The sequence below is a fragment of the Balaenoptera musculus genome, chromosome 1, assembly GCF_009873245.2.
Source record: "Balaenoptera musculus isolate JJ_BM4_2016_0621 chromosome 1, mBalMus1.pri.v3, whole genome shotgun sequence".
NCBI lineage: Eukaryota > Metazoa > Chordata > Mammalia > Artiodactyla > Balaenopteridae > Balaenoptera > Balaenoptera musculus.
In genome coordinates, this window is record NC_045785.1 from 80910291 (window position 1) to 80923850 (window position 13560).

Consider the following 13560-nt stretch of genomic DNA (forward strand, 5'->3'; position numbering starts at 1 on the left):
TTTATGGGTAACCTGGTGTGTTCCAATAATTAGAAACATCTTTCAGAAACTTACAATTTGACTTTTAATTCTGGAGGAATTTAAATTAGCAATTAGCAAACAGGAATATTTGATACAGCAAATGCTACAAGGTTTAGCAGAGAGCCTGGTTCACACCAACTTTAATTATGCTTCCCTCTTGATCATTTTCAAAGGGCAGCAACAAAGGAAGGAACAAGACTTTATTGACCGTGTGTGGTGACGCAGTGAAGTAATCCTGACTTATTTTAATGAAAACGTGTTTCTGACAAAGGTGATTTTAAGATTTCTCGTTGTTGTTACTTATGTCAGTTTGGAATGCTGACCAGTTCATCTGGACAAATATTAACAATATGCGTCAAAACGTGCCACGGCTAATCCTGGCCTATGACAATGGATGTATTCTAATTTTCAGTGGATGTAGAAGAGTACTTGTAACAGATATAAAGGCTCAAGGTTGCCATCAGTTAGACCTCTTAGCATAAAGAGATCCATTTGTAGGAAGAGTAAATGAATTTGACTTACCAACTGCCAAAGCATCTCACTGTAAGTAAACTTGACTGGTAATGGCATTTAAATTTAAAAATTGTGATTAATAAATATTCATCTATTTAATTCATCCTTAGTAGGTATATAAATATGCTTAACGTAAATTTCAGAAATTATGTGAAAATAATTTATTAAGCATATATGTCAAAAGGAGGCCATTTACAAAAAGGAAAAGATTGTGCTGTTGATATGATTCTAATTCTCCTGTTACATCATTTACCATTTTTTATTTTTCTGATTTTAAAGGTAATATGTCATTTTCTATTAACCCACAATTGCCTCAAAGAATTCTAATTATGTGCGAACGGAAAGAGCACTTAAATATGGGGCAGGGATACACTCCGGGGGCCGCCCCCAGATCCAAGCTACAGGCGTCCTGAGACTAAGGAATAGTGGGCTTCACGGCACAGCCCACCTCGGACTCCGAGGCTGCGGTGTTGGAATCCGCCCTCAGCCAAGACACAAGCAAGTCCCTGTACCCGCCGGCAGTGGACAACCCCTTCATACAGCAGACGCACATCAGCGCGTGGCGCTGGGCCTACATCGTCCTCGTGGGGGCTGTGCTGGTGCCGGTGCGGGTGTCCTGCATCGCCGTCCTCTTCATCTTCCTCTGGCCCCGTGGCTGCGCTTTCCACCATAGGCAGTCGTGCTCGACCAACCAAGCCCGCCAGGAGTTGGAGAAGAAGACTGGTGCAACCAACCCTCAAGTTCTTGTTTCAGGTGACTTTTTTTTTAGCAGGGTTCCTGGTTAAAGGGAAAGGGAAAAAGGCAACCCGAGACGAGGCCCGCATCTTCGTTGCAGCACCGCACTCCAGTTTCTTTGACGCAGTCGCCTGTGTTGTGGCAGGGTTCCCCTCGGTGGTCTCCGTGAGTCAATATGTGCGTATCCCGTGGCTGGGAAATTCTTACTGTCAACGCAGCCGGTGCTTGTGACCTGAGATGACCCCAATTCGAGGAAGAATACCCGGGAGGAAATCCTGAGGAGAGTGACATCTGATAGGAAGTGGCCACAGATCCTGATTTTCCTGGAAGGAGTGTGTACCAACCGCAGCTGTCTGGTCACCTTTAAACTAGGGGCCTTCGCTCCAGGTGTTCCTGTGCAGCCAGTGCTGCTCAGGTACCCAAACACCCTGGACACCGTGACCTGGACCTGGCAGGGGTTTACAGGCTTCCAGACCTGTATATTGACCCTGAGTCAACTCTTCACCAGGGTAGAAGTTGAGTTTATGCCTGTTTACATCCCAAATGACCGAGAAAAAAAAGACTCCATCCTTTTTGCCAATACAGTGAGGACCATCATGGCCAATGCTCTTGGGGTGCCTGTGACAGATCACACTTATGAAGATTGCAGACTGATGATTTCTGCAGGTAACCTTCGACTACCCATGGAAGCCGGTTTGGTTGAATTTACAAAAATTAGCCAGAAATTAAAGTTAGATTGGGATAATGATTCATCAGTGTTTGGATGAATATGCTGCAATTGCAGTTGCCTCAAAAGGAGGGAAGATAGGAATTACAGAGTTGGCGAATTATTTGAAACTCCCAATTTCAGAGCCCTTGAGACAACTTTTTGCCCTCTTTGACAGGAATAATGATGGCAGCATAGACTTCAGAGAGTATGTGATAGGTCTGACTGTCCTATGCAATCCTACCAACACTGAAAAGATTCTGCAAATGTCATTTAAGCTTTTTGATCTTGATGATGATGGTTTCATAACCGAACAGGAGTTAGCTGCTATACTTCGGGCAGCTTTTGGAGTGCCAAATCTTGATGTTTCCAGACTCTTTCGGGAGATACCTGGACAGAACTCAGTACATTTCATACAGGACCTTTAAGAATCTTGCCCTGAGCATCCAGAATATGCCAAGTTATTTAGTTCATACTTAGACCTCCAGGCAGCCTATATATATTCATTACCACAACAAGTACAGGTTTTTTTTTTTTTTCATGAATTTATTTATTTATTTATTTGTTTTTGGCTGCGTTGGGTCTTCGTTGCTGCGCGCGGGCTTTCTCTAGTTGCGGCGAGCAGGGGCTACTCTTCGCTGCAGTGCGCGGGCTTCTCATTGCGGTGGCTTCTCCTGTTGCAGAGCACAGGCTCTAGGCACGCAGGCTTCAGTAGTTGTGGCATGTGGGCTCAGTAGTTGTGGCTCGCGGGCTCTAGAGCGGAGGCTCAGTAGTTGTGGCACACGGGCTTAGTTGCTCCGCAGCATGTGGGATCTTCCTGGACCAGGGCTTGAACCCGTGTCCCCTGCATTGGCAGGCGGATTCTTAACCACTGCACCACCAAGGAAGTCCCACAAGTACAGGTTTGATGGTCGTATTCAGATGTTAAAGTCAGCCCTGAAAATGGTGAAAGTTAACATCCAAGTTGAAACTATGATTGAAATAAAAATTATCCTTTGAGAAAAAACACAATAGTTTTTACTCTAAGTGGCTTGGGCACTTAATTATGATGTTTAAAATGTGCTTAAGGAATATATATTTCAATTTGATTTTATAGTACCTAATTTTCTTCTTCAGATAGCATGTTTGTTTCAATGTGGCCTAAAGGTAGAAAAATAAGATATCTGCTTATAACTCTGTTCACCCAGCATGGTTCTGGTTAGTGCCTTTATTCTGCTTAAAGTAAGAAAAAGAAGTAAAATAAAGGGCCTTCTTTTTGCTAAATTAAGGCCAGAGGAATATTACAGCCCACCACCTCTCCCTCATTTTTGCAGAGAAAATATCTCATTAAGAGCTCTACTAGCAATAAATAAATACTTTGTTACCATTATTATTCTCTCCAAAAAGGATCTGCTGCATAAATGCTTCCTTGCTCTTTCTCAAAGTAGCCCAAATGTTCTTATTGTACAAGACAAAATAAAAATAAACATCAAGAAGATATAGTATTGGGAATACCATTGAAACACTTACATATGTCATAGCTGCCGTTTATTTATTTATTTTTAAGGTATAAAAGTGATTATTTAGAATGGGAAAAGAAATCATGAGAAAAGAAATGAGAAAAGAAAGCTAATATAATAAACATAGGTTATAAATACAGGAATTCTGATAAATTCTGTTATATATGATTCTCACCAAAAAGGAAAAGTTTGTATTTATAGTCGAATGTTTTGCATTACTGAGAATATTTCTTTTGTTCTGACTAGGCACCCATGAAAACTGAGGCTTCTGCTTACTGTTGTGTACCTCCTTCACTATCCATGGACTTCCAGCATCATTTGCTGTAAGACATCTTCACATAGTGATGTGACCTTGAGCCCTACCCCTTCATGTCACCTTGTAGGATGAATCAGTGAAGTATTCCTAGAAGCCATTCCTACACCAAGACAGGGAGCAACAACTTATCTAGATGTGGAAGTGATTTTGAACCAATAAATATGCCTTGCTAACCCAAACTACTGTATCCCCAACCCAGTTTCATTGTGGCTGAATCCTCAAAATGCCTACAGCCACTCAATGCCACCAGATATGAGGGGGTATATGACTAAGGGGAAAGAGAGTCTTGATCACTTGTAGTCAAAATCTCTTACTTATGCAGACCTTACAAAAACATACCCAAGTAGACACATTCCTAGGGACCCTACTAGACCTTTGCAAGGGCTTGTGCAAGTGGGGCCCCTAAAGCTTAAAGGTCATTAGTTAGCTTCCTGGTATTTTGAAAGAGTAGAAAGGAAGAAGAGATAAGAGTGGGAGAAAGGTGAGCAGATGGAGAAAGCTTAAGGAAAGGGAAAGAAAAAAAATCAAATATTATTTTGAAATAATTTCCATGTAGTTCTGATCTGAGAAAAGGAGATGGATAAGTGATATTTCATAATGCCCATTGTTGTAGTCCATTCAGGCTGCTATAACAAAAATACCATAGTTTGGGTGGCTTAAACAACCAAAATTTATTTCTCACAGTTCTGGAGGCTGCAAGGTCTAAGATCAGTGCACTGGCAGATTCAGTGTCTGGTGAGACCCTGCTTCCTAATTCATAGATGTCTTCTCACTGTGGGCTTACCTTGCAGAAAGGGCAGAGGGAGCTCTCTGGGGTCTCTATTTATTTATATATTTTTTTATTTTTTATTTTTGGCTGCTCAGTGCTGCTTGTGGAATCTTAGTTCCCCGACCAGGGATCGAACCTGCGCCCTTAGCAGTGAAAGCGCAGAGTCCTAACCACTGGACCACCAGGGAATTCCCTGGGGTCTAATTTATAAGGGCACTAATCCCTTTTTTGAGGACTCCACCCTTGAGACCTGGTCATCTCCTAAAGGCCCCACCTCAAAATTCCATCACATTGGGGATTAGCTTTCCACATATGAATTTTGGGAGGACACAAATAATTCATTCTGTAACAACCTCCCAGCTTGATAGTCCCATGATAATAATGCATGCATATGTAATTCAAATACAATGATTTTTTAAAGGTAATGGAAATTATTCATTAAATAAGAGATTTTCACTTAAAAATAGTTACCAAGATATATCTTTATTCAAACAATGGTACTATTACTCAAATATTCACTGAAGTTTGAAATTATCTCTAATTAGATAGTGAGCTATATAAAATGTCAGGGTCATTACTTCATTATACTCTACCTTTTAACCTCAAAATGTTAAACACTGCTTTATTTAAACCCTCTTTAATATATAACACATTTTTATTGAAGTATAGTTGATGTAAAATATTATATGTTACAAGTGTACAATATAGTGATTCACAATTTTTAAAGGTTATACTCCACTTATAGTTATTATAAAATATTGGCTATATTCCCTGTGTTGTACAGTATATCCTTGTAGCTTATTTTATACATAATAGTGTACCTCTTAATCCCCTACCCCTAATTGCAACCCCCTTCCCTCTCCCCTATGGTAACCATTAGTTCTCTATCTGTAACAGGTAACACTTAAAATAACCTTTTTATTGTAAAGTGCTTACAGTTAAAAACTATACCAAACAAATCTGTAGCTAATAATAATTGTTACATAAGTATATTATATATTATGAATATAATCTGTTTTAAGATAAACGCTGTTGCAACTAACTCAGCTCAAGACATTAAAACTTTTCCAGCCACCCTATAAATTCCTCTATGCCCCCAATCATAATTACAACCTCTTTTCTTCCTCCCAAATTTAAACTGCTTTCCTGACTTCTATAGTTTCACTTCCTGTGTTTCTTTCCATTTTTATTATCTAAATATGCATACTTTGACACTGTGATGGTTCATTATATATGTTGTGAAATAATAGAAAATATATATTGGCCTTTGCCCCAGTTCCTGGCACAGAGTTCCTAAAACTCTTGTAATTTTCTAAGTGATAAGAGCGTTAGGATCATCCTTAGTTCTAATATTTGGTCTTTGATCCCCGTTCCTAAGTTTCTAAATCCCTTGGGATTTCTTGGGTGATAGGAGCATCTTTTGTTCTAATGAGATGCCTCTTGGTGGGCTCCTGGATTGGGGCTGGTCACCAGAAAGACCAACTCATGATTAGAAGCTTGGAATCTTCACCCCTCCATTCTCTAGAGGGTTAGAGGGGCTGGAAATAGAGTTAATGATCAGTCATGCTTATAGGATGAAGCCTCCATAAAAATCTTCAAAGTATGGATTTTGGAGAGCTTCTGGGTTGGTGAACACATGGAGGTTCTGGGAGAGTGGCACACCTGGAGAGGGTATGGAAACTCCATGCCCCTTCGTACATATTGGGTTGGCCAAAAAGTACCTTCAGTTGTTAAGTAAAAATAAAAGACATATTTTTCATTTTTACCAAGAACTTTATTGAACAACGTATTCACCCTTTTGTTCCACTACCTTCTGCCAGTTTTCTGGCAACTTCATAATTCCATCTTCCCAAAACTTTTATCTTTTTGAGCAAAGAACTGTTCCAGGTGCCTTTTACAGTCTTCCAGGGAATTGAAATTTCTTCCATTAAGAGAATTTTGTAAAGCCCGAAATAAATGGAAATCTGAAGGTGCGATGTCTGGTGAGTACGGCAAATGGATTGGAACTTCCCAGCCAAGCTGTAACAGTTTTTGCCTGATCATCAGGGAAACATGCGGTCTTGGTTATCCTGATGGAAGATTATGCGTTTTCTGTTGACTAATTCTGGATGTTTTTATCGAGTGCTGCTTTCAGTTGGTCTAACTGGGAGCAGTACTTGTTGGAATTAATTGTTTGGTTTTCCAGAAGGAGCTCATAATAGAGGACTCCCTTTCAATCCCACCATATACACATCACCTTTTTTGTATGAAGACCAGCCTTTAGTGTGGTTAGTGGTGGTTCATTTTGCTTGCCCCACGATCTCTTCCATTCCACATTATAGTACAGTATCCACTTTTCATCGCCCATCACAATTTGTTTTAAAAACGGAACGTTTTTGTTATGTTTCAGTAGAGAATCACATGTGGAAATACAGTCAAGAAGGGTTTATTCGCTTAACTTATGTGGAAACCAAACATCAAAGCGATGAACATAACCAAGGTGGTGCAAATGATTTTCAGTGCTTGATTTGGATATTTTGACTATGTTGGCTATCTCCTGCGTGGTATAACGTTGATTGTTTTCAATTAATGTCTCGATTTGATCACTATCAACTTCAACTGGTCTATCTGACCATGGAGCATCATCCAGTGAGAAATCTCCAGCACGAAACTTAGCAAACCACTTTTTAAAAAAAAATTAATTAATTAATTAATTTTTGGCTGCGTTGGTTCTTCAGTGCTGTGCGTAGGCTTTCTCTAGTTGTGTCGAGAGGGAGCTACTCTTCATTGCAGTGTGTGGGCTTCTCATTGCAGCTTCTCTTGTTTCGGAGCACAGGCTCTAGGCACGCGAGCTTCAGTAGTTGTGGCACGGGGGCTCAGTAGTTGTGGCTTGTGGGTTCTAGAGCACAGGCTCAGTAGTTGTGGCGCACTGGGTTAGTTGCTCCGCAGCATGTGGGATCCTCCCAGACCAGGGCTCATACCCGTGTCCCCTGCATTGGCAGGTGGATTCTTAACCACTGTGCCACCAGGGAAGTCCCCACAAACCACTTTTGACGTGTTCAATCAGTCACAGCACCTTCTCCATACACTGCACAAATTTTTTGTGTGTTTCAGTTGCATTTTTACCTTTCTTGAAATAATAAAGCATAATATGCTGAAAATGTTGCTTTTTTTCTTCCATCTTCCATATTAAAATGGCTACACAAAAATTCACCAATTTTGATGTCTTTTTTTAAATGCACGCTGATATGACAGCTGTCACATACAATCTAACAAAATTGTTTCAAATGATAAAGACAACTAAGTGCTACTAGAGCCATCTTACAGGAAAAAATGAACAAACCTTTTGGCCCACCCAATACTTTTCCTCTCTCGACTGGATGTTTACTTGTATCCTTTATCGTGTCCTTTTATAATAAACAGAAAAGCAGTAGGTAAGTCAGTTCCCCTGAGTTCTGTGAGCTGCTCTAGCAAATTAATTGAACCCAAGGATAATATTGTGGGAACCTTATATTTATAGCTGATTGGTTAGAACCATAGTAACAACCTGGAGTTGCAATTGGCAACCAAAGGAGGGGAGCAGTCTTGTGGGACTAAGCCTTAAACCTGTTGGATCAGATGCTGTCTCCACATAGATAGTGTCAGAATTGAGTTAAATTGCCTGACATCCAGCTGGTGTCACAGAATTGCTAGGTGTGTGTAACCCCCCCCCCCCACATTTGGTGTCAGAAATACTGTGAGTGAGTGTGATAGTGGTGTGAGAGTAAAGGAGAGACACACAAGAGGGTAAGAGTATTTTCTAAACTTACACCAACTTGGCTAGGCCATGGTACCCAGATATTTGGTCAGTCATTATTCTAGATGTGAAGGTATTTTTTAGATGAGATTAATATTTGAATGAGTAGACTTGGAGTAAAGCAGATTACCTTCCATAATATGAGTGGGCCTTTGAAAAAAGGATAATTTAAATAAGAGAATTAAGCATTTATCCTGCCTTTGCAGTGTGAAATGTATTTCTGGATATCCAGTATTTCTAATTGATGAGGGAAAATTCTTCTTTACAGAAGATTTCCAGCAAATTTCTAGCAAATAAATGTAGAAAGAATGATAGAATTATAAAATCATTTTGCAATCCCTAGTTAATTGATTAAAGTAAGAGTCATCAACAGACAAAACTATCAGATGAAAATTAATGATACATTTTAGCAACATTAAAATGGGGATAACCAGAGATTATGTGCCTTCTGACAGGATTCAAAATGAATTACTGCTTGTGGGAGGCAGAATAATGCCTGCTCCCCCTGCCCCCAAAGATGTCTATGTCCTAATTCCAGAATCTGTGAATATGTTAGGTTACATGGCAGGGGAATTAAGGTTGCAGATGGAATTAAGGTTGTTAATTAGCTGACCTTAAAAAAAAGGAGATTATCCTGGATTATCCACTTGGTCCCCAGTAATCACAATAGTCCTTAAAAGAGGGAAGAAGGAAGGAGAAGAAGAGTTCAGAATGATGCCATGTGAGGAGGATTCAACCTGTTAACTTTGAAGTTGGAGAAGCAGAGCCCAGGACTGAGGAATATGGGCAGCCTTGAGAAGCTGGAAAAGGCAAGGAAACTCTCCCCTCAAACCTTCAGAAGGGGATGCAGCCCGGCCCAAAGCTGAATTTTAGCCCAGTGAGATCCATGTGGGACTTCCAACCTACAGAATTGAAAGTAAAAAAAAGTGTGTTGTTTTTAAGCCACTAAGTTTGTGGTAATTTGTTAAAGCAGCAATAGAAAACTAATATACCACTTATAAAATTTTTTTTCGCTAAAAAATTGAAACTGAATATAATCAAGCCTCTAAAAACAGCTTCCATTTACAGAAAATATATGGGATAGATGAGCACAGTGCGTGATGCTACAAAGAGGCAGTCAAATTTAAAATGTGGCATACTCTACAGCTCAAATTGCTCAGGCTTCTGCCACAATGTCAGTGTCATGAGGGAAAATACAGGAGATTAGAAGAAACTCAGGAGATGAAAGAACCAAATGTAACCTTGTATCTTGTTTGAAAACCGATTCAAACAAACCAACTGTAAAACATATTTTTTAGGACAGTTGGGAAAATTTTACAATGGGCTACATAGTAAATGGAATTATTGTCGATTTATAAGGAATACCATTAGTGGTTTTGTAATGTTATGTAAGAAAATGTACACTGTTTTTAGTGATGCAAACTGAAGTATATAGGAGAAAATGAAATGATGTCTGGGGCTTTACTTTTAAAATTTTTAGAAGGAATGGAAGAAAGAGAGAGAGGGAGGGAGGGAGGGAGGGAGGGAGGAAGGAAGAAAGAAAGAAAGAAAGAAAGAAAGAAAGAAAGAAAGAAAGAAAGAAAGAAAGGAAGAAAGAAAGAAAGAAAGAAAGAAAGAAAGAAAGAAAGGAGGGAGGGAAGGAGGGAGGGAGGGAGGAAGGGAGGAAGGAAAGAAGGAAGGAAGGAGGAAAGAAGGAAGGAAAAAAAAAAGGAAGGAATAAAAGATGAGGAAGGAAAGAAAAACTGATACAACATATATGCCCAAATCTTGAAAATTGTTGAATTTTGGTAATGGGTATATCGGGGTTCACTGTACCTCTCTCTTTATTTCTTCGTATGTTTGAAATGCTTCATTTGAAAACATTTTTAAAGAAAGAAAAAAATACATCTAAGAGAATCACTTTTTTCATGAAATTGTAGTACTTAGATGAGTTTTTTGTCTTCCAAGGCAATTTTACCTAAACTTATTTTTCACACATGAGGATCACAGTTAAGGCCAACCCTAAATAAAATTATGGGTTTAGCAGTGTTTACCTTCAGAGCTCCTGTTGCTAGTTTCCCAGGACTTTCTAGTGTTTCTGATCATAAAGCCTTTGAGGAAAAAATTGTTTATAATTTCACTCACATTAAGGTGTAAATGACTACAGATATAAATTAATTAAAATAGAAATAATGTTTTAAGTAAAAAATCTCTAATGGTGGAATGTAAAGCATCATTAAAACTATTTTTTTTGTTTTGTTTTTTAAGAGGGTACTTTTTCTTTAATTACTTCACAAAGCTGCCTAAGCTGCCTAAGGTAGTTTAAGAGAATTAAATTTACATGGACCAGAAACCATCTGTCATCCATTCCCAACCAGAGAGTAGCCTAATTTTTGCTTCATCAGCTGATAAAGGGGCATGGTAGAAGTATTACAGGACTTTGGAGGGAAAGAATCTGTCTGGGTTTTAATACCTAGACCACCATTTACTGGCTGTGTGACCTTGACCAAGTTATCTAGCCTCTCATGCCTCAACTTCCTCATCTGTAATTGGGCTCATAGCAATACCAACCTAAATGGTGGTTGTGAGGATTAATTGAGTTAATACAGAGAAAGCAGGTAGAGCAGTTTTCTCGCCTAAAAAGCACTCAATAAATATTAACTATCATATTATCTTTGATACTCCTCTTTTCTATAGGAATAAGATTAAAAATCAATTATCCACTATATTCATAATTAAGGTGTCTGAACAATTGAGAAGGTCGTTATTTGGAGAAATGCCTGCTTCTTGGCCAATCTTCTGGTACAATATCCATATATTTTCCAAGCAATTAGTACGTACTTGTTACCTTGTGCAGAGCTTCTGAATGAAGCAGAAGGATTGAACCTTCTTCTTTGGAAGAGGTAATCAAATAAAAAACCAAAAGACTTTTTAAGTGATTTCGCTCCAGCTCTTTTCTCCACACCAAATTTTCAGAATTCTATTAGCTCATCAATCCACCCAATTCCTTGCTCAATTAAAGACTCTACCCCTACAACATTACTTCCTTTCTTCCACCTCATAACTTTTAGAGCTTTATATGCAAAGTGGGGGAATATAACTGACACTTCTCTGCTTAAGTCCAAGAGCAGTTATATGAGCCACTCCCTGGATTAGAAGGGGAAGGAGTCTTCTAGACATTATACCATACCCTTTGCAGGGGGCTCTGGAGTGTTGTGACTCCTGCTGATTTTACGAAGTTCTTCCCGCGCCCCTCACACCCCCAATTTTTCTTGCCCAAAGCAGTAAGTGAAGGAGTGTGACTCGTCGCAGAAAAGGTCTAGTGAACTTGTCTTTCCTGGGAAAAAAAGCGCTGACACCCCAGGAAGACAAAGTGCTGAAAGGCTGCACTGGTTGATTTGAACTCAGTTCTCGATAAAACATTTATTTAAATGACTGGTTAGCACCAACTAGAAAGCAGAGGGACAGGGATAAAGCGCAGACCTGGTTAGTTCCGCAGAATAGTTGGCTCCCTGGGCAGCGCCGCGCGGACCGCCCGCTGGCGGCGTTAAACAGAGCTACTACGCCTGCGCACACCCTCCCGGGTCACGTGCCGGCGCGGACCGGGTCTCCGAGATTCTCCGGCACTGCGGTTCGGTAGCCATAAGGGACCGTCAACAAACAGACGAGAGGCGTCAGCCTTTTCCTTTAGGGGGCGGATTCGGGTAGGAGCAGAGCTTTCGGTCTGAAACGCCCGTTTCTTCCAGAGGCTGGGAAGTGAGACCCTGTACTGGGCCTGCGGGGCGCCGCCGTACCTTTGTGGAACATGGCCCGCTGTGGGGAGGATAGCGTGGCCCCCGTGGTACTTCTAGAGTCCCCTGGAGTTTGCAATAAGGGCTTGCAAAGGAAGGGGCCCAGTGAGCGGCGCCGGCTGAAGGCGATGGTGTCGGAGCAGCTCAGCCAGGATCTGCTCAGGTAGGAGGAGGCGGGAACTCAGGCTGCTTCAGTTCTTAAGGTGCCCACTTCCTACCAGAAACTGGCTCCTCGGTTTCTCCATCCCTCCCTGCTTTGTTCTCCTCACCTCAGGCCACTGCAGGACGCTCACCTGTCTCCTCACTACAAAGCGGGTTCTTTCGCCCTATATAACCAACCCAGAGCACCTCGGAGACCACGTACCAGATTCAAGAAGAAAACCAAAATTACCATCATAGCTCTGTGCAGCACCAGTTTATGCCAAAATACTCTAACACGGGTAGGCTTAAGTCTTGAAAGACTCGCTAATGTCGGGGTGGATACAGGTTTCGTGGTCCTGAAACTTACACAACTTTTTATAAGCTCAAACAATTCTAAGAAAAATGATAAAATTAGGTAGAAGAGTATTTACTTATTAAAAAAAATTTTTTTTGAGTATCTATTTAGAATGAGTAAAAATGGATCAGATTACTGGAGCGTTGGAGGTCTCTTTCTTCTGAGCTCTCTTTAAACGATTTAGCAGAAATGCTTTCGTAGAAATACTTCCTGATGGCAACCTGGCTTCCCCTCTCCTCCTAGAATACTCTACAGCCCGCAGCAACTCCCAGCAATTCCCAGTTCCCATGAGGACTCTAGCAAATGGAAAGTTGTTGTGAAGCTTAACTCAGGCTATAGTGAATCCAGGAACATCATCGCAGTTTATAAAGAAAATGAAGCTTGGAAATATTCCCTAGCTAGTTTCCATTTCCACCAAAACATTGATTCTTGAACTTTAGTGTGCATTAGAATCACCTGGAGAGCTTAGATTTACTGAGACCCAGACCTTAATTCTGATACAGTTGGTCTGGGATGGGGCGTGAGATTTTTGCATTTCTAGCAAGGTCCCAGGTGATGCTGCTGGCCTGGGTCACACTTTGAGAACTATTGAACTAGTGTAAACATAATTACTATTAATAACAGTTGTGCAGCATTCTACATTTAAAAAGTGCTTACTGTTGCCCACACTTAAGGCTCCACCAGTTATAAACTGAACTTTATAAAGTAAAAAAATTTCCTTTTAATTTGGGCCTGTCTATGAGAGATTCTGCCTTGTCTCCACCACTGGGGGAATTGATGTACAACATTTAAAAAAAATGAGAGTGAAGTTGTTCTGTTTCTAGGATGAATCTGTAAGGATGAGGTACTCCTCTTCAGTGGCTCTATTCTTCTGGCTGTATTGTGAGCTTTGAAGTGTCATGAACTTAAAGAAGATAATACATCTAATTTACATAAAGAAAATGAGGTCATAAGTATAGC

At 40.4% G+C, this 13560-nt stretch overlaps 2 protein-coding genes across 2 annotated transcripts in view; both read left to right on the top strand.

The window, feature by feature from the left end:
- The first annotated feature begins 371 nt into the window (after positions 1–371).
- On the top strand, positions 372–3797 carry LOC118899637 (lysophosphatidylcholine acyltransferase 2B-like). Its single transcript, XM_036861442.1, is given in 5 exon segments — positions 372–452; positions 978–1181; positions 1183–1456; positions 1459–1935; positions 3721–3797. Coding segments are annotated over 5 exon segments (1053 nt in total). The 3' UTR covers positions 3738–3797.
- An 8264-nt stretch (positions 3798–12061) lies between these two features.
- The window catches only part of BTBD8 (BTB domain containing 8), a 95175-nt gene continuing 93676 nt past the window's right edge, over positions 12062–13560 (top strand). Inside the window, exon 1 of the mRNA XM_036845505.1 lies at positions 12062–12267. Coding sequence (XP_036701400.1) covers positions 12119–12267 — 149 coding nt within the window. The 5' untranslated portion in view covers positions 12062–12118. The remainder of the gene's footprint in view (positions 12268–13560) is intronic.